Below are 27,658 nucleotides of genomic sequence, written 5' to 3'. Positions count from 1 at the left end.
ACCAAGATAAGTCATATATTCTTGTTCTGTGATGAAAGTAATCACAGAAAAGGTTTTCCCCTGGCAGTCAATTCTAGAAGAGAAATGAACTTAAAATAGAACCCACAGGGCACAAAGTAAGATCTACAGAATTGAAGCTGACTCAGAGCTCAGGTGCTGTTAATTTTAATGCTTGATGATCCAGGACTTGGTTAAGGGATCCTAGGGGGAAAAAAATGATACAACTTTCCCAACTGGTCTTACACATAAGTGGAGTAGATGATCACCCAAAAAGTGTGGCTTCAGGGAAACCAAAAAGACACTTCCCAGCCCAGCTATGTATTTCCTATGCAGTGTCTGAAAGTCCAGCATTCAGAATGCACTACTTTGGCTAAGAATTTTTGCTATCTGTAATTCTTCTGAAAATTCAGAGACTGGGCCTTGCTAAAGTAATGCACACGGAAGGGGCCTCCGGGCATCTAAGATAATCAAAAGAACTTGGGGAAAGAGTGTCACACCCTCTGCTTTTCCTCCTGTGACTGCAGATGCCTTTTCCCATTAAGGGCAACCCCCAACCTGTGCTTCCCATCTGAGCCCTCAAGGTCTCAGCCCCTACAAATATCCCCTACCTCTACTAGATCATCTGTATCAGCATACAGACACGTTCTAGTATCTCCTGTCTCTAAAAAGCCAAAATCCAAGACAACCCAACAATAAAACTATACCCCCTTGACCCTACATCTCCCCGTATATCCTGCCCCATTTCTTTCCTCCCCTTCACAGCAAACCTTGCATTGTCCACAGTCTTGGTCCACTTTCTCACCTGCCTTTCTCTACTCAGCCCATTTCAAGGGGTCTCCATACATCCACACCTCCATACCTCTGTACAGTTGACCTCCATGTCCCTAAATCTGATGGTCACCTCTCTGTTGTCATCTTACTAGTTCTCTCTGCAGCATTTCTACCCAGCTGCTCACTCCCTACTTCATGTCACACTTTTTTCTCTGGTCTTCCACTTTTCCTCTTACCTCACTGGCTGGTTGCACATTCTGAAGTTGAGTTGTTGGAGCACGTAAGGAGTTTCCTGCATGTTGCTTGTTCCTCCTCTGTCCCCTCTAAGCTGTAGAGTGACCTAAACTGATCCTTTGTCTTCTCTAGCTTCACTCTCCTTAGGTAATCTTATCCAGGCCCACAGCCAGTTACTCCCAAAATCTGTATTTCCAGCTCTGATCTCTCCCCAGAATTCCTGATCTCTATATCCTAAGGCCAACTCATCTCTACATGGATGATTAGTTGACATCTCAAATTTAACATTCCCAAATAGAACTCAAGGTTTTCTCCCTCAACCTGTTCCTCATCCAGTCTCCCCTGTGGAAACACCAAACACCCAATGGCTCAGGCCAAAAAGTTTAGAGGTTTCCTCACCTTCTCTTTTCTCATCCCCAACATCCAATCCATCAGCAAATCCTGTCAACTCTACCTTATCCAGAATCCATCCCTAGTCCAAGTCGCCATCTTCCCTCTCCTGGGCCACCTCTGTAGCCTCTAACGGGCCTCCCAGCCTCCATTCTCCATCCCCCACTCCTAGCCCATTTTCCACACCATGGTCAGAGCAATCCTTTCAAACTAAATTGGATCATATTACTCCTTTGCCTAAGGTCCTCCATCTGATTCCCATCCCAATTAGATAAAATCCCAACATCTGGCCACAACCTACAGAGCACAGACCGTCTGGTCCCCGCTAACTCCCTCTCAGTCACCCTCTGCCAGAGGGGGCTGCAGCGGCGTCGAAGGGCACAGGCCATGTTTGCCTTGTCGTGGGGATATCCTCCGGGCCCAGTGCAGCAGGTACACAATAAATATTTGTGAAACAATGAAGCAGTGGTTTAGTAAGACAAACTGACAGTTCTAGACTGGTAACAACAGCTCTGTACCTCAGGGTCCTGGCTTGAAAAGCCAGCAGTGTAACCACCATTCTTCCTGGTTTGCTGTGAGACCTAATGGGAAAAAATTTTCCAGCTCTAAAAATCCACCCAATTGTTCTCTAATGGGTACGTGTTACAGTGTGCAGCGTGTGATGACATTTAGGGCTCCTCCTCGCTTTAGTCTTTGTGTGCAGTGACACAAGACTCTTCAGTCTTCAAGCAAACGCTCCATTTGTGCTCTTTAGGTCTGCATCAGCGTGTGATTATCGGCCACGGTAAGGCATGTGTATGAAGGGAAAAAGCTGAGCGTGGAGGAGGAGATCATTACTCCCAAGTAAAGCAACAGCGTTTGGGGAGGAAGCAGCACGTTCATCCAGAGTCAGTGGGCTCAGAGAAGTCACATGAAAGAACACACGCCCCTGAAGGAGAAAGCGTGCTCTAAACCCATGCCCGGATCCACACGAGGCCTGACTGCCCCGCTACTGGCACAGTCTCAAGTTCATCCCCAGCTGTCCGAGCGTGTCACTGATTCTCTGCTTTTTGTTATTGTTTTCTTTTCCTGGAGGGTGTGTTTTGTTTGTTTAACATTCTCACACACGGTTTGGTCTGCACTTGTAAAGTAAAAGGACTGGAGAAGAGGACGTAAAAATCACCAGTCAACCTGCAATCACGTCCCGTAGTTTATGGAGAGTTGACACCTACTCATTTTTTCTCAGCTTCCTTTCCATTGCCTGCCTTTTTTTTTTTTCTTCTGTAAATGTTTAAATCTGTGCCTCTAAAAAAGGGTGAGAGAGTGTTACAAAACAACAATATCAAAACAAATTTACCAAATTTACCAAAAATTCCTCAATACCAAATATCCCCTGATTATGTCATAGACATATGAATATATGTATACATTATATGTAGTATATATATCTTAAAATACTTGGCTTGTTCAAATCAGGATCCAAGCAAGGGCCACGCATTGCATTTGACTGATGTCTTTTAAGTCTCTTTTTTAAACCTAAAGTTTCTCTTTTCCTCCTTTCTTCCCCCTTGTCATTTACTGAAGAATAGGGCATTGTTTCTATAGAGTTCCCTCCATTTAAAATTTTTCTGATGGAATCTCTGTAGTATTATTTAGCATATTCCTACTCCCCTGAATTTCCTATAAATCAAATGTTAGATTTAGAGGCTCAATCTGCTCTGGGTTTTGTTTTTTGGCAGGCACACTTCATAGGTGGTGGTGTTTATTCCCATCCAGGCACCTGAGGACTAGATGTCTCTCGTGATGTTAACTACAGCTGATAATCATTGCCTACACCTGTTATTCCATTAAGGTTTTTGCAAGATGGTAAGATTCTAACTCTATCATTTCTTCTACATTTCTGACCGGGAATATTTCTATACAGAGAAGTTTTCCCTCATCAACCATTTGGGTTGCCCTGAGATACACTTTGAAAGAAATCACTGCCTGCCAGGAAAAAGAGGCAAATTCAAATGCACCAGCTGTGCTGCTTGGTAAGAGTGTTCATCAGAGCGTCGGTGCAGAAGGAGGATGGAGTGACCAGTGGAAATGAGATGTGAGCCCCTCCTCTCCGAGGTCCTCATTATTTCTGCACAGATGATTCTGAGCTGGCTCATTGCTGAGCCTGTGGTAGTCTCCACTTCACAATTTAGCCTTACCTGCATGCTCCCCCATGCTGTTACTGAGCTTTGTCCTGACTCTGTAGGTCAGCCCTGAGGACAGGAACCTTACCTTATGCTTGAGTCCCTGATAGACCTCGCAAGGCACTGAGCCCTGCTTAGGCTATCAACAAATGACTGATGACCATTTGAAAATCCAAGAAGATAAGTCATTTATTTTATCATTACCATAATCGTCCTCAAAAGCACTTCTGGGGCTTCCCTAGTGGCGCAGTGGTTGAGAATCTGCCTGCCAATGCAGGGAACACGGGTTCGAGCCCTGGTCTGGGAAGATCCCACATGCCGCGGAGCAACTAGGCCCGTGAGCCACAACTACTGAGCCGGCGCATCTGGAGCCTGTGCCCCGCAACAAGAGAGGCCACGACAGTGAATGGCCCGCGCACCGCGATGAAGAGTGGCCCCCACTTGCCGCAACTAGAGAAAGCCCTCGCACAGAAACGAAGACCCAACACAGCCAAAAATAAATATAAATAAATTTATTTAAAAAAAAAAAAAAGCACTTCTGAAGTGTCTATCTGGTCACAGGGCTGCGTGGAATGACACAGTTCCACCCTTCAATAAGTTTTAAATCAGTGATGGACAACACCACCACAGATGGACATGTAGGAGCCAGATATCTGAACCAGCCCTAAATGAATACACAAAATACACAAATATATTCAAAAGGTAATATATTACTGCCACATTGCCTTCCTGAAGGCTCATACCAGAGTATACTCTCCCACCAGTGTATGAGAATGCCTACTTCCCCACCCACTTGCCAAGATTAAACATGATCACTTCTCGGAATCTTTGCCAATTATATAGGTGAAAATGGAATCATATGTTCTAATTTATACTTCTAATCAGTAGTGAGAATGAATACCCCTTCATCCTGGTCATTTGTGTTTCTCCTTTTGTGGCTAATTACCTATTCTTTTGCTCTAGGCGCTGTGGTCCCTTGTGCACTGCTGGATGGGGTGGGTGCTAGATGTCACCACTCTGCAAGAAATCAGGGATGCTTTTGAAAAAATATCTGTTGTAAAAATAAAAATAGAGGGCTTCCCTGGTGGCGCAGTGGTTGAGAGTCTGCCTGCCAATGCAGGGGACACGGGTTCGAGCCCTGGTCTGGGAGGATCCCACATGCCGCGGAGCAGCTGGGCCCGTGAGCCACAACTACTGAGCCTGCGCGTCTGGAGCCTGTGCTCCGCAACAAGGGAGGCCGCGACAGTGAGAGGCCCGCGCACCGCGATGAAGAGTGGCCCCCGCTCGCCGCAACTAGAGAAAGCCCTCGCACAGAAACGAAGACCTAACACAGCCAAAAGTAAATAAATAAATAAATAAAAAGAAAGTCTTTCTTCTTAAAAAAAATAAAAAATAAAAAATAAAAATAGAAAATACATGTAAGCAAAGAAATGTTTCAAGAAAAATCATGCATAATCCTACTTTTCAGAGAGAATCGCTTTTAATAATTTAGTTATTTCCTTCCAGACTTTCTACACATATAATGATATGTGTTTTTTACACACATGGGATCTTACTATCTTCAGCTTTCCTGTAACCTATTTTCCTCATAGGAACTTTTGCAATTTCTTCCAAGAATTGAGGCAGAAGGTAGATGGGTCCCCCCGACCAGGGTAAGCAGTTGGAGATTTGTTCCCTGTGGACTGATATTCCAATTGTCCCTAGCAGGACAATTGAGAGAGGAGGCTGCACCCTGCCCAGATAGAAGATAAGAGACCACATATTTCTCATTCTCGAAGTCAAGGAAACCTTCCCAACTAGAAAGCTCCTTGGAGGTCAAAAAGGGAGGGACCGCCACCCCACAGTAAGTGATGTCAACTACCCATAGGCCTCTTCGCTAGAATCCATCTTGGCTAAGAGATGCGCACGCACACATGGGAGGATCCTGAGATATACCGAATACGGACTCTGAACCAGGCAAATCAAAATGATTGGCCAAAGGAAACCAGGAAGAAATGCCCCATAAAAGTGATTCAAACTACCACGAGGGCGCAACTCTCTCTCTGAGTCCACCTGTGTGTCTATCCACACGTACTGTACTCTTTTTTTCTAATAAACACTTCACTTGTTTCACTACTTTTCATCTTTGTGGGAATTCTTTTCTGCAAAGCCAAAAGGTCGGGGACTTGTCAGTGACCACTGGTCTAGTGGCTGGGATTTGGTGCTCTCACTGCCGCGACCCGACCTCAATCTCTGGCCGGGAACCGAAACCCTGCTTCAAGCTGCTTCAGGCCGAGGCCACCAGAGATCAGAATGCCAAATCAATAAGAGAAAGACAAATATAGAGTCCATTAATAGAAAAATAAGCAAAGGATATGAATAGGTAATGATCAGGTACTTAAGTTCAGATTGTTTTTCTCCCACCAGGCTGGAGGTGAGGTTGGTGGGTCAGGAGTGGCTAAGGCAGATGGAACTCCTATCATAAGTACGTAAAAAGTGTTTTAACAAGTTTAACTGGGATCTGGAAAGCATTTTGAGATTCTGAGCTAAAAGATGGACGAATAAATTTCATCAACTAAGAACGAATACCCGGACACCATCCGCCTTGATCTAGAATTTATGACAAGGTACTGTTATTTTTATTATCTGTGCTACTATAATATAGTTCCTTGAGTTGGGTGATGCGTTTACTCGAAGAAACTCAATGCATTTCACATTATATTATTTCTGTGATAAATCAGAAAAGGGGAAGCACAAATGACCAATATGAAGAGGTATGCATCCTTACTGTTAATAGAAAGTATAAATTAGAATGAACATATAATTCCATTTTTCACTACCATAGAATTGGCAAGGATTCAAAGGAATGGTAATGCCCAGGTGAGGGGTGAGCATTCTCATACACAGATGGAGGTAGCTTTGCTTTGGGGCTAGCCTTGGGGAGGAAATTCAGCAATCATAAGGTCTTGAGAAGGAGTGTGCTCTTTGATGCAGCAATATCATTCGCAAGGCTTTATCCTAAGGAAAAGAGCAGTAGTTTGAGAGACAAGGTATGTATACAAGAAAATAGGGGACTGGGCAAGGACATTGTGACATATTTATACCACAGAATACCACAGGGCAATTAAAATCATGTTTTAGATGGGTACTGGCTGAGTTCACGATGTATTTCTCTCTGAAGGAGGGAGGTTGCAGACAAGGGTACACTGCATGACCTCATTTTTGTTTGTACATAAATGCACACAAATGACTGAAAGGAGATTCACCTAATTATTAACAATGAGTTATCCTGAGTGATGAGATTATGCGCATTTATTTTTTTCTTTGTGTTTTCTAAGGTTTCTTTTTACACTGAACAAGGATTACTTATGTAAATTAGGCAGATGATATCATTAAAAATTATTTCTAGAAGAAATACAGGTTGATATGGGGGAACCACCAATAGACTTAAGACTTTGATTCTAAATAGCTCCAATGTTCTGACACTGGCCAGTTGCTGGGGGACAAGTGTCCCCCGCAAAGGTCCTAGGCGTGGGTGGCCATTTTTGTGCCAGGATTCAGTGTGACCTGAGCTCTTTGGCCCCAGCGCATTCCCCTTTTGCTCTGCTTAGGCCTCTGGGTTAGACGCAGGAGAAGTAAAGGAAATGAGAACAAATCATTCTGCATAAGGAGGACAAGGGAGGCCAAGGTGCAAAGCAAGTGGTGCAGGACACCAAGCCCCTTAGCATGGCTCGCCTAGACCACCTTGGGCACCACCCCACAGAGAGAAACTCAGAGGCAGAGAACAACTTTATGAACCCGCTGCCAGACACAGACTGCTCTGGAGACGTCCTGCAAAAACAAGGGCACAGTTCACCCTATGCTCTCAGTCCCCTGAAACTGCTTGCTTTCTGCAAACTGAAACTTGTTCAGAGGGAGGAGAGCTCAATGGCAATGGGCTTGGAGGAGGCACATTTATTTTTCTTTCTTGGTATGAAAATTAGCTGGAGTTCCCTGGTGGCCTAGTGGTTAGGATTCCAGGCTTTCACTGCTGTGGCCCAGGTTCAATCCTTGGTCAGAGAACTGAGATCCCACAAGCCACGCAGTGCAGCCAAAAAAAAAAAAAAATTAGCTAGAGATCAAAATGCCATATGCCAAGTTCTAAGTAGGATGATTTGTATCTATGATGGAACTGAGGCTCAAAACAGAGGTAAAGATGGAAACGCTGACATGGTTGGACAGGCTGAATCCTAGAAGAGGATGATGATTCAAATGTTATAGGACCCTGCAGTCCGAACAAAGGCGGAATAGAAAGGGTTTTGCAGCCCCTGGAAAAGGTTAAGAAATAAGATACCATCTTTCCCACATGAAGAAGTCCTCATTGCTCCCCTAGCCAACCCCACAGCCCAGCTCAACTGCACAAGGCCCCATCACCACCCGATTTTCAGGTCTGAACCCTGTGAGAACCCCAGGAAGCATCCCCAGATACCCCCACCCCATCTCTGCTTATCCAGACCCCTCACATCTTCCAGAGCCATCTCTATGGCCATCTCCCAATCCCTTGGCCTGAGAGGCTCTCTCCTTTAAGCCCTACTGCATAGTGTTTCTTGATTTCTGACTTCTAGCCTCCTTTTTGTGCATGTGTTTATCTTATTCTTCCGCTTCTGCGCAGAGGGCAACCTGAACAAAGACCATATGTGGTCCAGCTCTATGCCCACATATCAGGTGCGACATAAGTATTTGCTGAATATTTTTTAAAATTAACTTTTTACTTTAGAACAGTTTTAAAGAAAAATTGCAAAGATATGATAGAGAATTCCTGTATCCCCACATCCAGTTTCTGATTATTAACATCTTATATTAGTATGGTACATTAAGGAACCAATATTGATACATTATTATTAACTATAATCCATGCTTTATTAGGATTTCCTTAGTTTCTACATAATATCTTTTTTTTGTTTCAGGATCCTATCCAGAATACTAGATTAGATTTAGACATCAGGTGGCAATTTTTCAGACTTTCCTTGTTTTGTTTTGTTTTTAATTGAGATATAATTCACATACCATAAAATTCACTCTCTTAAAGTGTACAATTCAGTGATAGTCTATTGACAAGGTTGTGTAACCATTAGCACTATCTAATTCCAGGACATTTTCATCACCCCAAAAAGAAATCTTGTTAGAGTCACCCCCCATTCCCTCCTCCCCTTAGTGTCTGGAAACCACTAATCTACCTTGTCTTTATGGATTTCCCTATTCTGGACATTTCATATCATTGTAATCATAGAACATGCTGCTTTTGTGTCTGGCTTCTTTCACTTAGCATGATGTTTTCAGGCTTCATTCACCTTGTAGCATGAATTAGTACATCATTCCTTTTTATGGTTGTGTAATATTCCATTGCGTGGATATACCACATTTTTGTTTATTCATTCATCAATTGTTGGTCATTTGGTTTGTTACACTTTTTTGGCTATTATGAATGATGCTTCTTTGAACATTTGTGTACAAGTTTTTGTGTAAACATATGTTTTCAATTCTCTTGGGTATATATCTAAGAATGGAATTGCTAGGTCATATGGTATATGCTTAACTTTTTGAGGAACTGACAAGCAGTTTTCTAAAGTGGCTGCATCATTTTACATTCTCATCAGGAATGTTGTGAAGGTTCTGATTTCTCCACATTCTCATCAACACTTGTTCTTCTCTAACTTTTTGCTCATAGCCATCCTAGTGGGTGTGAAGTGGAATTTCACTGTGGGTTTGATTTGCATTTCCTTAATGACTAATAAAGTTGAGTGTTTTTTCATGTGCTTATTAGCCATTTGTATATCTTCTTTGGAGTAATGTCTATTCAAAGCTTCTGCTGATTTTTAAATTGGATTATTTAGTTTTTATTGTCAAACTGTAAGAGTTCATTATGTATTCTGAATACAAGACCTTTATTATGTATAGGATTTGCAAATATTTCCTCCCATTCTGTGAATTGTGTTTTCACTTTTTTCTTTATAACAGCTTTATTGATATATAATTCACATGCCATAAATTCATCATTAAAGTGTACAATTCCATTTTTTTTTAGTATATTCACAGAGTTGCTATACAATCATCACCCTCATTTTCCTGATAGTTTTCTTTGAAGCATAAAAGTTACTAATTTTGATGAAGACCAATCTATCAATTTTTTTCTTTGGTTGCTTATGTTTTTGGTGTCATTCATATTTAAGAAACCATTGCCTAACCCAAGATCATGAAGGTTACACCTACATTTTAAGAGTTTTCTAGTTTTACTCCTTACATTTAGGTTTATGGCCCATTTGAGTTAAAGCTTATATACAGTGTAAGGTAGGAATCCAACTTCATTCTTTTGCATGGGAATATCCAGTTGTCCCAGCACTGTTCGAGAAGACTATTCTTCCCCCATTGAATTGTCCTGGCACACTTGTTGAAAATCAGTTGGCCATAAATGCATGGTTTTATTTCTGGACTCAATTCTATTCCATTTATCAAAATGTCTGTTCTTATACCAGTACTAAACAGCCTTGATTTCTGTAGCTCTGTAATAAGTTTGAAATCAGAATGTATTAGCCCTCCAACTGTTTTTCTTTCCAAGACTGTGTTGGCTATCTATTACATTTTCATATTAACTGTAAGAAAATTAAAGTAAGAAACTTCAAACTGTCTTCTAAAGTAGCTGCATCATTTTGACTCTGCAACGAATAAGAGTTCCTGTTGTTCTGAATCCTCATCAGCATTTGGTATCGTCAGTTTAGCCATTCTAATAACTGTGTAGTGGTATCTCATTGCTTTTTTAACTTCCATTCCCTAATGACAAATAATGTAGAGCATCTCTTCATATGCTTGTTTGTCCTGAGTATATTTTTTTTGATAAGGTGTCTGTTCATACCTTTTGCCCATTTTTTGACTGGAGTGTTTGTTTTCTTGTTGTTTTTAAGAGTTCTTTGTATATTTTGCATACAAGTCCTCTATCGGATACGTGTTTTGCAAATATTTTCCCCCAGCCTGTAGCTTGTCTTTTTGTTCTCTTACTTGAATATTTTGAATTAAAAAACCCCTCTTGGTAAGCTTTAACAATGCACCTGCTTAAAACCCATTAAAGGGTACCCATTCAAGACTGCTGCTTTGCGAATTACAAAATGGGACTCCACCTGGAAAGATCCAGAATGAGGTGAAGATATGCATTTGGATCTCATTCCCCATCCACTTCCTTCGCTGGTGGCTTTGTGCAAGACAAAAACTGCACAATCACACTGCAACAACCCACTTTGATCTTAAGTGTATCCATAATAGACTTACAGAACCCTCCATGATAGGGCTCTTGCTTATTCTCCAGCCACATCTCATCTTTCTACCCTTCCTCTCTACAGCCTCAAAAGCCTTATCTCAGCAACTTGAAGAAGCTTTGCTTCCAGCCTCAAGACTTTCATATGTTTCTTCTGCCAGTGTGGCGGGCTGACTTTTCAGATGACCCCCGATGATCCTTACCTCCTGGTGTTCATGGCCTTGGTGGTCCCCTTCCCTTGTGAGTAGGCTAGACCTTGTGACTTGCTGCTAGTGAATAAAGTAGAGCAAAAGTGATGGAATATCACTTCCAACATTAGGTTGTAAGTGACTAACTTCTGTCTTGCTTGCACATTCTCTCTTCCTCTCTCACTTGTTCACGCTAATGAAGCCAACTGACATGTTGCAAGCTCCTTTTGGAGAGACTCGTGTGGCAAAGAACTAAGAAAGGCCTTGGGCCAATAGCTTACGAGGAGCCAAGGCCTCAGTCCAACAGCCTGCGAGGAACTCAGCCCTGCCAATAACCACCTGAGTCATACTGGAAGCAGATGAGGCCTCTCTTTTGCAACGTTCATCATCATTGCAATTAGTTCATTATCTGAGTATTCATTTCCTATCTGTCTTCCCCAAGACTGTCAGTTCCAAGTTAGAGCTGGCTATATTTTTTCCATACTGAATTCCCAGGACCAAACAGGGTGCCTAACACAGAGTGGAGATATAGTAATTGTAGAATGAAAAAAATGAATCAACAGTTGAAGGAATTAATAAATGAAGTACACTGAAGCCTCATAGGTCAGAAAGGAGGCAGGAAAAAAAAGCCCAGTGCCCTAGTAAAGACAGTTATAAAAGTCCCACAATTCCCAGGGTTTATTTTTTTAAATATCAAAAAAAAAAAACCCCCAAAATCAAAAATCAAACCATGTCAACATGTTCTAGATAAAAATTTGTTATGACAGTGTGTAACCAAATGCTCTATGTAAATAAAAAGTCCAAGAAGGGTTCGTTCATAGTCCAGGATTTTTTTTTTCTTTTTTTCCCCCCTTTTTTTTCTCCCCCCCCCCCTCTTTTTTTTTTCCTTTTCTTTTTCTTTTTTCCCCCCCTCAGGATTTTGATTTTTAAAAACTTTGCAGTTTTAACAGGAATAACAGGAATTGACCTGGAACATAAAGGATGAGAGTGAAGACAGAGTGCCTGTTGAACAGAAGCTGCCCCACATGATCGACAGGCTGGAGCTGCTGTTCCTCTGCTCTTGATATTAAATCTGGGAAAAAGCATCCAGTTTTTTCCGTTAAACGAACTTTTAGCTAAATGGAGAACGGAGGATTTTTGAAGTTTGGGGATAAACCTGTGGCCACAGAAAGGTAAATTCAGACCAGTTGTTTTAGTTGGCGAAACTCCTATAGGACTTTTTAAATGATGATACTATATAATCAGCAGCCAATGAACGGGTTTCATCAGCGGGTCCTAAGCTTCACTGCCTACCAAATAATATCCAGCTCACTCCCTGGTGGGGCATGTGGAGGCTCGGCTGACCTTTGCAGCCCGCTCCTCTTCTGCTTCCCCTCGCACACCTTTCCCCTCGCACACCCATGGCTCTTGCCTTCCTCAGTCACAGGGCACACCTTTTCATCTCTGTGCCTTTGCACATGGTCTTCCTCTGACTGGCGGTCCCCCTTTAGTGCCACCCAGTCCCTGCGACACCAGATTCAAATCTCAGTGCTCCCGATTCCCCCAGAAGTGAGGGCTCTACTGATCTGTCTCAAAGGGCACTTGGATTTACCTCTTTAATGGCCTCTAACACATTCAATGTTGTATCATTAGCAGGCATGTGTTTTACTGATCCTCTCTACTACTCAGACCAGAGGATATGGTCTCTGTCTTGATGACCTTTTGTCCTTACATTTTCCAGCACAAGGCTTTGAATGGAGCAGGGGCTTGAAACATATGTGTTGTTAAATGAATAAATGAAAAAAATGAATGAAACATATATGCTAAAAGGCTTTTAAATGAGTCAGATGTACTTTATATCCCAATGCCAATAATAATATACCCACAGAAAGAGATTTAATGTTAAAAATATTGTAATTTGCCTTTTTATGAAATTTTGTTTTCAGATGTACCAGTTACACTCTCTCATGAAACAAAAAGGAACTTAGAAATGAATAAACAGAATGCTTCTTCACTAGTCCACTAGAACACTGACTAAATGTCCTAATACATTGCTCTAAATGGTCATGTAAAAGCCAAGGAAGTAAATAACTAACAAAGCAAACTATTAAATATAGGAAAATGAGCTTTTCAAAAGCTTTCTGGAATTCTTTAGTCTATTGTTGAACTTTTAACAAAATAATTTGAACAATTTTTAAAGTTTAATAATAAACACTACTCCTGTATAAAGTAATTAAGTCAAAGTAGTTTACTTCAAATACAGGAATTAATTACAGAAATGGAATGTACAGATTATTTAGGGAATGTTGTTTGAGAGGACAGTGCTCTCATGACTAAGTCTAGTGTATCCTGAATCCTCATGTTATTTCTTTCTATCGTGGAAGACTGTCTCCCAGACTTCATGCTTTCTTCTGTATCGAGGGGGATAAGGGTATGGGGGTTGAACTGACATCGAGGCTCTCCCAGGATGCCAACTCTGTGGAAAGAATTATTGGTATAGCCGAATATTTGCTGAGGCCAAAGACTAAGGTATTGGGTTGGCCAAAAATTTGTCTGGGTTTTTCTGTAACATCTTATGGAAAAACCTGAACTAAGTTTTTGGCCAACCCAGTATATGGTTGACTTGTGCGTGTGTATAAAGCTAAGACTGATACACACACACACACACACACACACACACAAATACACACACACACACATCTATTTCTTAAATATGGGTTCAAAAACTCGACCCATAGCAAGATTTTGTACTGGCCCTTCCCTTATTTCCCAAAGATGATTCTTCTAACAGGAAAACCTCAGTCTTACAAAGTCTGCTACTCATTTCACCAAATTAGAACTATTTGAAGTCTAGCCTATCTTTCTAGTTTTTTCTAGTCTAGATGGGTATACCAAGAACTGATCTGGAAAGAAAACAGGTCGAGAGGAACAGGGGATGGTAGGAAGACGGTGCTTCCACCTTTGTTCAGCTTTCTGGCAGAGGCACCATGTCTGAGCCCTTGCCCCTCCTGGGCCCCACCTAGGAAGCAACACTCAGTCTTCTCTCCTTCCTCTCTCCTTGGGCCACTTACATTGGCATGTGCACAGAGTCCAGATTTTCCTTGTGCTCTTGCATCCGGGCTGGGAATTTCATGCCTACTTGACGGTACTTTTTCTCAGAGATATTCTGAGCTTTTTCTCTGAGAGAGGGCAGCAGAGTAGACATGACTGGAGAGCGCATGTTAATGGCTTTTTTCATCGCTGGGCGCTTTGCCATCATTCTCCTGGGGGTGGGGGTGACATTTAGGTCACATCATCTGTTTTCTAGAAATGTCCTTGAGCTTAGGAGAGTCAAAAGGTCATACCTGAATTGTACAAAAGTCATGCGTTTCTTTTCCCCTCCTGACTCTTCATCCTCGCGCTTCCTTCGAGGAATGTTGAACATGTCGGAACGAAAGAGCCTCCCTATTTCTTCCTCAATCTCTGTGAAGTGTTGACGTCGGAAGACAATCCAGGCTACATACGTACAGAAAGTATAAAAGGACTACGACAGAAAACAGACGAGAATCGGAACCCACAGTTACGACATGAAAAACTCCCACCTGTCTATAGAACACTACTAAGTAGACGCAAACCCAGGTGACCTGCTCTCTCCACATGCCTGAAGGGCTGTGGAAAATTATACATGTACTCGCCTTTGCAGGAGGAAAATCAGACCAAAGATTTAAGGAGTGGCACACAGCTTATTAGTATCCTTTGTAGAAAGGATATTCATTAAAAATAGGTGCCTGACAAATGTCTATTGGTTGTTGCTATACTTCCTGTTTCATACCAAAGAGCAGAGCCCCTAAACGTAAGTGACTCACCTCAAAGAATTTCCAGTCTTTTTGTGTATCTGATATTTTCCCCCTGAAATATAACAAATCACAACTATAGGTTGGAAAGGGAAGTTCAATATTTCAGTGATCTAGGCAACCCCTTATCTTCAAAAGGCCTTTTGCAGATCATTACCTGTGGTCCCATACCTATTTAGTCACATAAATGTTATCAAAAGGCATTGATAATGAGTGCCAATGTCTTTTTCTTCAACTTCTTAGGTTACCCAGATCAAAACCTCTAGTGTTTGGTCAAAAGTTAATCAACAGGGCTTCCCTGGTGGCGCAGTGGTTGGGAATCTGCCTGCCAATGCAGGGGACACGGGTTCGAGCCCTGGTCTGGGAAGATCCCACATGCCGCGGAGCAACTGGGCCCGTGAGCCACAATTACTGAGTCTGCACGTCTGGAGCCCGTGCTCCTCAACAAGAGAGGCCGCGATAGTGAGAGGCCCGCGCACCGTGATGAAGAGTGGCCCCCGCTCGCCGCAACTAGAGAAAGCCCTCGCACAGAAACGAAGACCCAACACAGCCAAAAATAAATAAATAACTAAATAAAATGTTAAAAAAAAAAAAAAAATCCTTCCTTAAAAAAAAAAAAAAAAAGTTAATCAACATATCCAGTGATAAACCATAATGGAAAAGAACATGAAAAAGAATGTATATATATGTATAACTGAACCAATTTGCTATACAGCAGAAATTAACACAACATTGTAAATCAACTATTAAAAAAACTAAAAAAAATCCCCATTAAAGTGGGGTTCATAAAAAAGCTAATCAATATAAATTCAGGATAAACAAGCCAGCCCTCGCTGTATTCTTCCAAATGTTTCTAGTAATGTGAGTGTTAGGGCGGTGAGGAGAGTGGAAAGGGGGTGAAGAGGTAACACAAGGTGTTAGTAGGTATGGAAGTAAAGAACTAGAGGCTAAGTCTAAAATAAAGAAAAAGAAAAAAAAATCTTAAACAGTGGTTATGGCTATTGGGTACAGAAAGAATCAGAAACAAAACAGACACAGGTCTATCTATGCCATACCATCAACTGGCTGGGAAGAAAAGTGCGCTCTTCCTTCTGAACGAGGTATGTAGACCGAGCCTTGTCTCTTAAAGGTAGGCAAACGCCCAAGAGTCCTTGCAACACAAATTCAGTGTTAAGGGTACTGGCATGGGCACACTTAGTAAACTTGGCCTCCCTCTCCATTCAGAACACAGACCATTCTGATTCTGATTGCCAGCCTTGGGAAAGCAGGCATGGCCAGGGGAGGACTTGAGAGTTGAATGATGGGGCTATGCACCTGCAGTCACTTGATCAGTCTTGGGGGCCAAGGCCAGACCCAGGGCACTCCAAGGTTGATCCTGGGTCTGCTTCTGCTTTTGCTTTGGGTTTCCTTGGAGTAACTAACTCCTAGGATTGGCCCTGGTATCAGGTTCTCCAGAACTGTCCCGACTCCCATGGTCTGGGGAAGTTGACCCAAACTCCTCAGGACCTCCAGCTTTTTCACAGAGACTTCATGGGCTGTATGGGCCCAAACTAGCCCTCCATTTGGAGGAACCACTGAAGAGGTGGTTCAGCTTTTACTGGGGTGGGTCCCTCCGGTGGGTCCCTCCCCTCTGGCAGATGCTTCATTTCCTCACGTGCAAGTCTTCAACAAAGAATTAAGGCAACAGTAATTACAGTGAACATTTACTAAACATGGACTATGTGCCAAATACTATGCTAAGCCCTTTACATTTATGATCACATTTAGTTCTCACAAGATTGCATGATTATTCCCACTTTACAGGTGGGGAGACTGATGACGAGACTGAAGTCCAAAGACATTATTTAATTAGGGACAGAGTCTGAACTAAAAATCAGGCCTGTCAGGTCTCCACATTTGTCCTTGTAACCCAGAATGCTAGGAAAATAAGCTTTTTCTTTAAAATATTTCAGAGATGAAACCATTAAACAACAGAGCCCAGCAGAAACTTTTTAGGACAAGCCTCCTTCTGTGTCACCTAAAGCCTTTACCCAACAAGAGTGCTTCTGTGGTATTCCCGCCCTTCCACTGCCTCTGCCAGCTGAAACCAGAGACCATGCACACCTGTCAAGCTGAAGCGGAAACCAACCAAACTCTGGCTTTGGAATACTGAGTTGGCCTGTGTCCTTGGGAGAAGGTTTAGAGCAGTATTTACGCTGGCACAACCCAAACCAGCACCATCTTAGCAAGGGTTTGAAATGACAGAGTGATTGACCAGGAAACACACACTTTCTCTCCTTTTCTTTCGTTTTTCTTTTTTTAAACATTAGAATAGAAGGTACCATGAACCTCCGCTCCTTTCCCTCAAGTTGTCGCAAAACTGGGACTTCTTTCTCTCTTAAAGTCCAGAGCAAACTGATATAGCTCACAGTGCAGAAATTAAGAACAGAATGTGTGGGGCTTCCCTAGTGGCGCAGTGGTTGAGAATCTGCCTGCCAATGCAGGGGACACGGGTTTGAGCCCTCGTCTGGGAAGATCCCACATGCCGCGGGGCAACTAGGCCCGTGCGCCACAACTACTGAGCCTGCGCGTCTGGAGCCTGTGCTCCACAACAAGACAGGCCGCGATAGTGAGAGGCCCGCGCGCCGCGATGAAGAGTGGCCCCCGCTCGCCACAACTAGAGAAAGCCCTCGCACAGAAACAAAGACCCAACACAGCCAAAAATAAATAAATAAATAAATAAATAAATAAAGATTAAGATGGTAAATTAAAAAAAAAAAAAGAAGAAGAACAGAATGTAGTGGGTTTCTTCTGACCATTCTTTTTTTTTTTTTTTTTTTTCAATTTCTTTTGACCATTCTGATTTAGCTCTGCATGTAAAACTGAAATGAGTCCAGGAACTGGAGACAGAGAATGAGTACATTTGGGAATGAGCACATTTAAATCTGCCAGTTCATCTCTTGCTGGTGAATCCTGAGTCATTTTCCTTTTTTTAAAAATTATTTTTATATTTTAATTTTATACATACAAAATAACTATAAATATATTCTATAATTTTAATAAGTACATAATAATTATAAATTGGTTATAAATTTAGAAATGTACTGAGTATAAATAACAAATTTAGGCCCTCCAAATCCTCTACAAATTGAAACAGGGTTGATAACAGCACAATCCAATAGAAATATAATGCAAGCCACAAATGTAACTTAAAACTTTCTAGGAGCCACAGTAAAAAGAAACAGGTGATATTAATTTTAATAATATATTGTACCCCAACCCCCAAATATTATCATTTCAATATGTTATCAATATTTTAAATTATTAATGAGATATTTTATTCATTTTTAAACTTTTTGTATAGTGTATATTTTACACTTACAGCACATTTCAACATGGACCAGCCACATTCCAAGTGCTCAATAGCCACATGTGGCAACTGGCTGCCGTGCTGGTCAACAAAGATGCTGTACATTTACCCGTGAGGGCAGAATCCAAAGGAAAGAGGGGAAAGCCAAGCTGTTGGTAAACCCAGAGATTGTCAGTGGCCTGTTATGTGCTTTCTTATTCCTTCTTGCTATATTAGACTCTTAGCTCTAAACCAAAATGAGGAGAGCTTATCATATTTTTAGTCATTCCTGAAGGGGTGCAAAGCCTAGGGCCAGACCCATGGGGTTTTGGGCTGGAGAGAGAAAAAAACTGTGCTCCCACTTGCCCCCTGCTGCCTTAGGTGAAGTCAGGTTTAAATGATGGTCAAGGCCTGCTCTGTACAAGGGAAGAGAAATGTCAAAGGAATGTGTTTGGGGGAGGGAAAAGAGGCCTTGGTGCAAGTGACTGGAGGTGGCAGGGGGAGGGCTTAAAGATGATTTAAACACCTGAGCTTCAAAGAAACGCCTTTCTCCCCATCCTCATCCCCACAGCCAGCCTCTTTGGTCACCGGTCAGGTGACAGCTGCACGGACCGCAGAGGAGAAGGGTATACCTCCTAGGGTAGAGGTGGGGTTGGAGCCAGAATTGGCCATAACCAAAGATCAGATCTAATTCTATGGCTTGTGCCATGAGGAGGTTTTCTTATCTACCATGGAAAACACAGAGAGCTTTTACTGAACATGTTCATCAAAATTTTGCCAAAGCTTTTGTAATATCAGGATTTCACAGATGCATTTAGAATAGAAAGGCATGTCCTCCTACTTCTCAAGAAACATGAGAGCACTAAATTAACAGCCCCCAAATTGCTGGTTCTACTGAAATCGTTAACTTATCTCCAGGGATAAGGTGTTCTAGTCCAATATTAAGTATGCATACATTAGAGAGAAAAATCAGAAAATACACATGAAAATGTTCTCATGCGAATATCAGCTTGTTCATATTGGGAAGAAGTTAAATAATGATATGTTAAAATCAGGTAATCACTCACAACTGGCAAAAACATTGTCCTTATCTTCTCCTAGATAAAAACAACCAAAAGAGCAATATAAACTTCATTCATTGACAAGGACACAGTCAATACCCACAGCCAATTAACAACTTTTACTGGTAAGGACATGCTATAATCTGTTTTCCTCAATAGCTTTTGTTCAGCAATTTGACCTGTATAAAATTTGTTATGTAAATGGTGGCTGGTGAGCTCCTGATTCTTCTCCAAACTGGTATCCAACAAGCAGGAGGAAAGTAGGTGACATTGCCTACAATGGCAAAAAGACCAACATCTCCTGGAAATGAGCTAGTACTAAACTGAGGTAATCACTTACTTGCAAACATGAGTTCCATTAAAAGCTTGTATAAAAAATATATTGTAATAAAAAGGTACTGTTAAAAGTACAACTTAAGTGGAGGTTCTATATCTAGGAAACTAAAAGATATGATAAAATCTCTAATTATGGGGCTTCCCTGGTGGCACAGTGGTTGAGAATCCGCCTGCCAGTGCAGGGGACACGGGTTTGAGCCCTGGTCCGGGAAGATCCCACATGCTGCGGAGCAACTAAGCCTGTGCACCACAACTACTGAGCCTGAGCTCAAGAGCCCGTGAGCCACAACTACTGAGCCTGCGTGCTGCAACTACTGAAGCCCGCGCGCCTAGATCCTGTGCTCTGCAACGAAAAGCCACAGCAATGAGAAGCCCGAGCACCGCAACAAAGAGTAGCCCCCGCTTGCCACAACTAGAGAAAGCCCGTGCGCAGCAACGAAGACCCAACACGGCCAAAAATAAATAAAATAAATAAATTTATTTTTTTTTAAATCTCTAATTATGATATATTTGCAGTTTGTTTTTCATCCCCAAATTAGTTTGCAATGCCTATGTTCTTTTAAAAATTGAACAATATGGGCACTAAATTAAAAAAATTTTTTAGAGTAGGTTTTTTTTTTTTTTTTTTTTTTAATTTATTTTTGGCTATGTTGGGTCTTCGTTTCTGTGCGAGGGCTTTCTCTAGTTGCGGAGAGCGGGGGCCACTCTTCATCGCGGTGCGCGGGCCTTTCACTGTCGCTGCCTCTCTTGTTGCGGAGCACAGGCTCCAGACACGCAGGCTCAGTAATTGCGGCTCACGGGCCTAGTTGCTCCGCGGCATGTGGGATCTTCCCAGACCAGGGCTTGAACCCGTGTCCCCTGCATTGGCAGGCGGATTCTCAACCACTGCGCCACTAGGGAAGCCCAGAGTAGGTGTTTTTTTAACCTTGTTATGGACTGAATGTTCGTGTCTCCCCCCACCACCCTAATGCATATGTTGAAGCCCTTAAACCCCCCAATGTGGTGGTGCTTAGAGGCAGGGTCTTTGGGAGATAATTGGGTTTAGATGAGGTCATGAAGGTGGGGCCCCATAATGGGATTTTTGTCCTTTTAAGAAGAGGAAGAGAGACTAGGGTTCTCTCTCTCCACCACGGGGGACACAGTAAGAAGGCAGCTATCTGCAAGCCAGGAAGAGGACCCTCACCAAAACCTGACAATGCTGGCATCCTGGTCTCAGACTTACAGCTTTCAGAACTACGAGAAAATAAATTTCTGTCATTTAAGCCATCCAATCTGTGACAATTTGTTATGGTAGCCTGAGCTGACTGATACAAAACTTAAATTCTAGTTTTCTTAATTAGAAGTGACGCTTTAAAGACAGAGGAAATTAACGTTAAGTTGAGAAAAGGTGATTTTTACAAGTGATTAAATAGGAAAATTTATAAAGCTGACTATAATTTTACTATAATACCTTTCTTAAAAGTTTTGTCAAGAAGAGAAAACACCACTTCTTCCTAAATAAGGGAGTCTGTGGCAAGCTGAAGCTCTACCAACAGCTCTAGGGACCCGGAAAGGCCTTCTGTATTTGGGCCACAGGAATGTTTTTTGATGCTGAACTCTCAATCCCCAATTTTAAATCTCTCTCTATTCCTTCTACTACTACACCTCACAAGAAAGTTCTGACCAGGCCAAAGGGAAGCCCTCAAGCCAAAGTCACCCACCCGAGGAGTCCCATGTCTGGCAGGAATGAGCCTGCTTTAGTGTCCCCGCTGCCCTCAGACATTGGCTGGAGACAGTCCATGGGAAGAGTGGCCTCAGCACAAACCTGGTGGTGGATTCAGAGTGCAGCAGCAGGGGCCGCTGGTCAATTACACCCTGCACTTTAGCAGATCTGAGTGGCACATTTTCATGGCTACTGCACTGGAAGACAGCACTAAACCTGTCAACTCCATGAAAGAACTGAACATAGCAGTGAAAACTCTCAAGAGCAGAAATGATGTAGTAGAATAAAGAATGAATGTTGCCGGAGATGCATTAAGAGGGCATTCCCAAATCATGGTAAACCACACAAAGTGAATCACAGAGATGGTAGACATGGGAAGCAGACTGAGTATAGCTACCACTGTGGACAAGAGGGGTGCAAGAGAAGAGAAATGGCCAACAATGCCAAAATATAACCAAAAAACAAAGACAATGAGCCTGAACTGAAAATACATTGATATAAACATTAATAAACATCAAGTCCCTAGTGGAGAGAAATCTCACATGCATTTTTGTTTTTAAACTTTACAGACCAATGTATGTCCTTATAAATAGCCAAGAAGAGTGGAGAGGACATATGCTTGCCCCTTAGACCCTGGAGAAGCCTAGAGAGAACCTATTCCAACTAAACAATGAAGTTACTAAACCAATACAATCTCTGTCCCACCTGATGTTTCTTTTTGTAAGTGGAAGGAAAAGGTTTCAAGACTCAGAAAAACTGAAAAAAGAAAAAATTTAACCACATGGAATTGTTATAAAGTTCACTACATGAAAGGGTGGAAATCCATGCTCACATGAAAGACATTAAAATGCAGATAGAGTAAAATGTTTAGTAAGGGTTAATGGTAATTATAAAAAATAAAGTAAAATAAATTGGAAAAACCAGGTGAGAACAGCAAAGTATAATACAGAATTTCATTAAGCGTTTTAGGTTCTCAAACTATAACAAAGCAGTGGGGACAAATCATACAACCTTAAGAGAGAACAGGAAAACAGTAAATATCATAGTCTAGGTCTCAAAAGATCCAACAACTTGTTTGATAATGCAAGGCACTTTTTTTTTTTTTTTTTTTTGGCTGTGTTGGGTCTTTGTTGCTGCGCACGGGCTTTCTCTAGTTTCAGCGAGCGGGGGCTACTCTTTGTTGCGGTGAGCGGGCTTCTCACTGCGATGGCTTCTCTTGTTGCAGAGCACGGGCTCTAGGCACACGGGCTTCAGTAGTTGTGGCACGTGGGCTCAGTAGTTGTGGCTCGCGGGCTCTAGAGTGCAGGCTCAGTAGTTGTGCTGCACGGGCTTAGCTGCTCTGTGGCATGTGGGATCTTCCTGGACTGGGGATCGAACCCGTATCCCCTGTATTGGCAGGTGGATTCTTAACCACTGTTCCACCAGGGAAGTCCTGCATAATGCAAGGCACTTTTTAAATCGCCCATAGTCCCTTTACTCTAACAAATTATCTGTTTTTCCATTTATTTTCTTGTCCATAGTAACATCTATTCTTGAACAGGACTTTTAAAATTTAAACATATCCATCATATTTAAATATGCATTCTCTTTGACCCAGGAATTCTACTGTAAAAAATTTATCTTTAGGACAAACTAGACAAGTACATCAAATATAGGTATAAGAAAGTTCATTGCAGCGTTATTCCTAATATTTAAAAAGGAAATATTCCAACTGTTCATCAATAAGTTAAATATATTTGGAATACCAGGAAGCCATTAAAGGTGATGTTGTAGAGTTATATTTACTACCATATTCCACAGATTAATAGCAATAACAATAATAACAACAAAAAAGGAATAATAATAGCTAACTTTACTGAATACATAGTATGTGCCAAGGATGGGTCTAAGTGTTTTATATGTATTATATCATTTAATTTTCACAACTGGTCTATTAAGTAAGTATGTTATTGGGTATATTTTACAGGTGTAATGTTACAGAATAATAAATTCTATTTATTTATGTAAAATTGTGTGTCTGGGTGTGCATATAGAGATGTCTGAAAGGATAATAAATGAAATGTTGACAACAGATTTACCCTTTCCTTTTTATGTATTGATTAATTATTGTACAAGACTATGCATTAATTGTATAAAAAGAAAGAACAAAACTATTTTTGAACATATAGGGAAACAATGAGTTATTTTCTCGACATGATAAATAATTCATCACTTAAACTAAGGGTCAATAAGTAAATAGCATGTGCTAGCTTATTCTCTTTTATAACAGAAAAAAAAGTAAGGCTGACTTCAGTCACTTCTTTAATGGAATCAGATACGGGAAATGCTACTACTATAGCTAATTAAAAATTTTAAATATGACTCTAGGAAAAAATGAAATTAAAAACTACCTTTTACAGATGATATGATTATATAACTAGAAAATCCAAGGAGATAAATTAAAATTTTACATAGGCAGGAAATGTGTTTAACATATGTGTCATAGGTTACGACATAAACTGATAAAACCAAATGCATTCTTATATATTTTTGTCATCAAAAATATATTACCAGGGGCTTCCCTGGTGGCGCAGTGGTTGAGAATCTGCCTGCCAATGCAGGGGACACGGGTTCGAGCCCTGGTCTGGGAAGATCCCACATGCCGCGGAGCGGCTGGGCCCGTGAGCCACAATTACTGAGCCTGCGCGTCTGGAGCCTGTGCTCCGCAACAAGAGAGGCCGCGATAATGAGAGGCGCGCGCACCGCGATGACGAGTGGCCCTCGCTTGCCACAACTAGAGAAAGCCCTCCCACAGAAACGAAGACCCAACACAGCCATAAATAAATAAATAAATAAATAAATAAATAAATAAATAAATAAAATATATTACCAAATATGCATCAACAGGGAAATAATCAGTTAATGATAATAAATCCATAATATCCATGGTTTAAGAACTATTCCATTTTTAAAAAAGAATATGGTAGATCTATGTGTACTAATCTTCAAAAATATCCAAGATTTATAAGTGAAAAAAGCACATTTCAGAATGACAACATAGCATTATCCAATGTATTTAACAACAACAATGTAAGTGCATACGTATAATTGGATAGAAAACCAAGAGGACATACATCGAGCCAGAAGTAACAGTACTTACTTCTGGGGAGAGATTGATATTGAAGGATGGTGGAGGAAGTAGGAGACTTTAATTTTTAACTCTACATACTAACTAACTATAAACTATATACATAACTATTTAAATTTTTTACCCTTAGGATATGTTCATGAAGTACTTATACAATTAAAAACAAATAAATAAACCAAAACTTCACATTGGTATTTAAAAAATTGATTACATGAATACATAAGTGCTAATCTAACTTAGGACCACACAAATTTCTTTAACGATTACTATGTAAAACTTTAATGGACAAAATAAAGAACAATATGAATAAATGGAGAATACATCTTACAGCTCTTTGAGAGGATTCAATATAGCAAAGACGACACTATTTCCTAAGCTAAAGTATAGATCTTAATACAATAAACGATAAAAGGTCCTTGGTAGATATTGCTTAGAACTTGATTAATAGTGAAATTGATCTCAAATAGGCAAGATCACCAAATACAAGGTTTCTGGAGGTAATAGGAGTGAGTACTTGTTTTCAGCTAAATCACCTCCTTTCCAGCCCAGCTCACTGCCTGCACTCCCTGAGGTCCACCGCTCCTCGCCTTTCCCGCTTTGGGTGCCCAATCTCTGTCTATACCTCTATTGCACCAGTCACTGGTCTCCTTACCTGATGACTCCTCCAACAGACTGTATGCTCCTTGAAAAGAGAGACCATTTTCCTTGTACCCTGGCACTTAGCACCACGATTACCACAGAGCAAGAATGTTTGTTGAATAAAGCAAAGCAAAATATAAGCTGTATAGTTCTGATGTTTAAAACAGAAAAACTAATCAAAAAAATTCAATAGGAATTCCCTAAAATGGGTTAAAATATTAGAAAAATTCAACATCTAATAAACAAGAAATGTTACAGGGGAAAAAATCACTAATAAATATTACAGGAAAGTTGGCTATTAGTAAAGAAAAAATATCTTAGATTCATAGCTCATCTGATCAGATATAACAAATTTCAAATGGATCAAAGCTTTTTTTTTTTAATCCTATTTTTAAAAACTAAGAAAGAAAGGTGAGGAGTTTAGCCTGGAAATGAACAGAATGAACCCAGGAATGCAAGAACTTGTATGACTATTGAATAGCATCAGAAACAAGGTGGAGATGTTCAAATAAATAAAAACTTAAAACATTTTCATAATGTGTAAAAACGTAAATATCAAAATGAAAGCAACAAACTAGAAAAAAACAAGTAACCAATCCTTGTTATATGAAATATAAATTATACAAATTCCCAGTTTCCACTTGATAGATGGTTAAAACTAGAGGAGGAACAGGCAATAAATCATTTTACACAAAAAAAGAACACAAACTCTATAGTCATGAAAAATATTCAGTCAAATAAAATATCCTTAAGATTTTTATATACCTTTAAGCTATCAAAAATATTAAACTAATAAAAACAAGTATGCTTATTGCTTATGGTGATAAAGAATGTTTTAACCTTTTTAAAGGACAATCTGGCAATATGTAACAAGAGCTATAAAATTGTTCATGCCTTCCAGATAAGTACATTCTGGGTAATAAGCCATAAGTAAACAGCCCAAATGAACAAAGTTAGTTATATAAAGATATTCAATGCAAAAGCATTAGAAAGCAGAAAAACTGAAACCACACAAATGTACACAAGAGGAATGGTTAAGCAAACTGGTATATTATACAACAGAATGACTACAGTTGCTATTCAAAGTGGTAGGTAAGATTATATTAGCAGAATAATAGAAGAAGGTACACAGAAAAAAATGTGGAACACAAAAAAGTATGTACAATACAAATATTTGTATTTTGAAAATGTGGGGGAATGTGGAGAGAGAGAAATCATGTATTGGGTTCTTTTCCAATAAAGTTTTTAAAAAATTTAAAAGGTCTGGCCATGACCATGGCATGGATCTTGAGCCTGTTGTGAAACTACTACTTAAGAGAAGGAGATTTTGGGTTAAGGATTGGAGTGTTCTCTCCTGTGACCCCAAACTTTCCTGTGATAAGACACTTTAAAATTTTAATTACAGTAGTGTATGAACTGTCATCCTAAGGTAAAAATTACCTTCCCACAAACAGAGTCATCTTGCAACTCCCACCTTACGCACTTATACCCACAACTGTTGCTGCAAAACAAGCAGCAGAAGGGGAGGGGACACACCCAATAACCACTTCAACACTGGCCCATCACTCGGCCTCCTGCCTAAGGCAGCCAAGTAGCCCTTGTCTGACAGCAAGAAGCCTTCCTGGCAGAAAGCAAGATTTCATTGAACTGATACAACCTGAGAGAAATTTAAACCCAAATAGCAGAAGGTTGTTAAAACATCTGCCACACCTGAAACTAACACAACATTGTAAATCAACTATACTTTAATGTGAAAAAAGAAAAAAAATATATGAGCCAAGATTCTGGGATTCTTCCTATACTCACTTGGCTCTCTCAAACAAGACGTCACATGTGTTTGGGACAGAGTCTCAGCTGAGCCCAGTGATTCTGTACAACAAAAAAGGAACCTTTCTCAGGGGCACCAAAAGTCAAAGCTAAGGGTTGTAAGGATGTGGATCTACACACAAGTGAAGATCTAACAAAATCCTAAGTGGGGACTTACTTTCCGCAGCACATGTGATGCTTATCAGGCATTCCCAAGCCCAGGACGAGGACACAGTACTTCTGTGCCAAGTATTTCTGTGCTGCTTCTAACTTACTGATAACCAATTCCATCTCTTTTTTCTCTACAAGGCCCCTGAAAAGAAAAACAATAATCTGGATTAATGTTGGCAAATGTCTATATTAATTAGTAAAAAGTCAGAAGTATAAACTATCTTGAAAGAAACATAAGTGAGTCAACACATCTCACTTATCATTTTATTTATTTTATTTGAGCTGTGGCAGAGAAAGTTCCTCAAAGTCCTTTGATATTTATCATTGTAATCAGCGTCTCAAGTTTATGCTGAATATTCACTTTTTGAATAGATTCTTTATAAATTGTATATGTATCCTCAATTTTATACACAGGAAGTCCTAATTTATATAGAACAGCTTGACCAACAAATTCCCTATACTAGTTTCTGTGGCAGTTAGCAGCCCATTTTCCTGCTGTTTTGCTAAAACAGCCATGGAGACTCTTTCCCACCTTAGCTTCCCCTGGGTTTCTGATGTTATTACTAAGTTCGGGGGCTCAATGTTTGAACTACTCAACGTTTGCTCACCCTCAGTTCTGTGTTTGCTAAGGAGGCATCTGTGGAATACCACTCTGGGAACTTTGGCA

At 40.7% G+C, this 27,658-nt stretch overlaps 1 protein-coding gene across 10 annotated transcripts in view; it reads right to left on the bottom strand.

Annotated features, from left to right (window-relative positions):
• Positions 1–2,552: 2,552 nt before the first annotated feature.
• PPP1R36 (protein phosphatase 1 regulatory subunit 36) overlaps positions 2,553–27,658 on the bottom strand; it is a 43,877-nt gene continuing 18,771 nt past the window's right edge. For 8 of the 10 annotated variants that reach the window (XM_059914448.1, XM_059914441.1, XM_059914450.1 and 5 more), the window contains 5 exons: positions 26,999–27,133; positions 14,834–14,876; positions 14,333–14,511; positions 14,060–14,251; positions 13,214–13,464 (listed from right to left, as the gene is read on the bottom strand). In XM_059914448.1, the coding sequence (XP_059770431.1) occupies positions 13,281–13,464; positions 14,060–14,251; positions 14,333–14,511; positions 14,834–14,876; positions 26,999–27,133 (733 nt within the window). In that variant the 3' untranslated portion in view covers positions 13,214–13,280. Of the gene's footprint in view, positions 2,680–13,213; positions 13,465–14,059; positions 14,252–14,332; positions 14,512–14,833; positions 14,877–26,998; positions 27,134–27,658 lie in introns of those variants that run through there. The other 2 variants (XM_059914442.1, XM_059914444.1) reach the window with 2 other exon arrangements.

This window comes from Balaenoptera ricei, chromosome 2 (assembly GCF_028023285.1).
Source record: "Balaenoptera ricei isolate mBalRic1 chromosome 2, mBalRic1.hap2, whole genome shotgun sequence".
NCBI lineage: Eukaryota > Metazoa > Chordata > Mammalia > Artiodactyla > Balaenopteridae > Balaenoptera > Balaenoptera ricei.
Note: the sequence above shows the minus strand (reverse complement) of the source record. Positions and strands in the feature narration are given on the sequence as shown.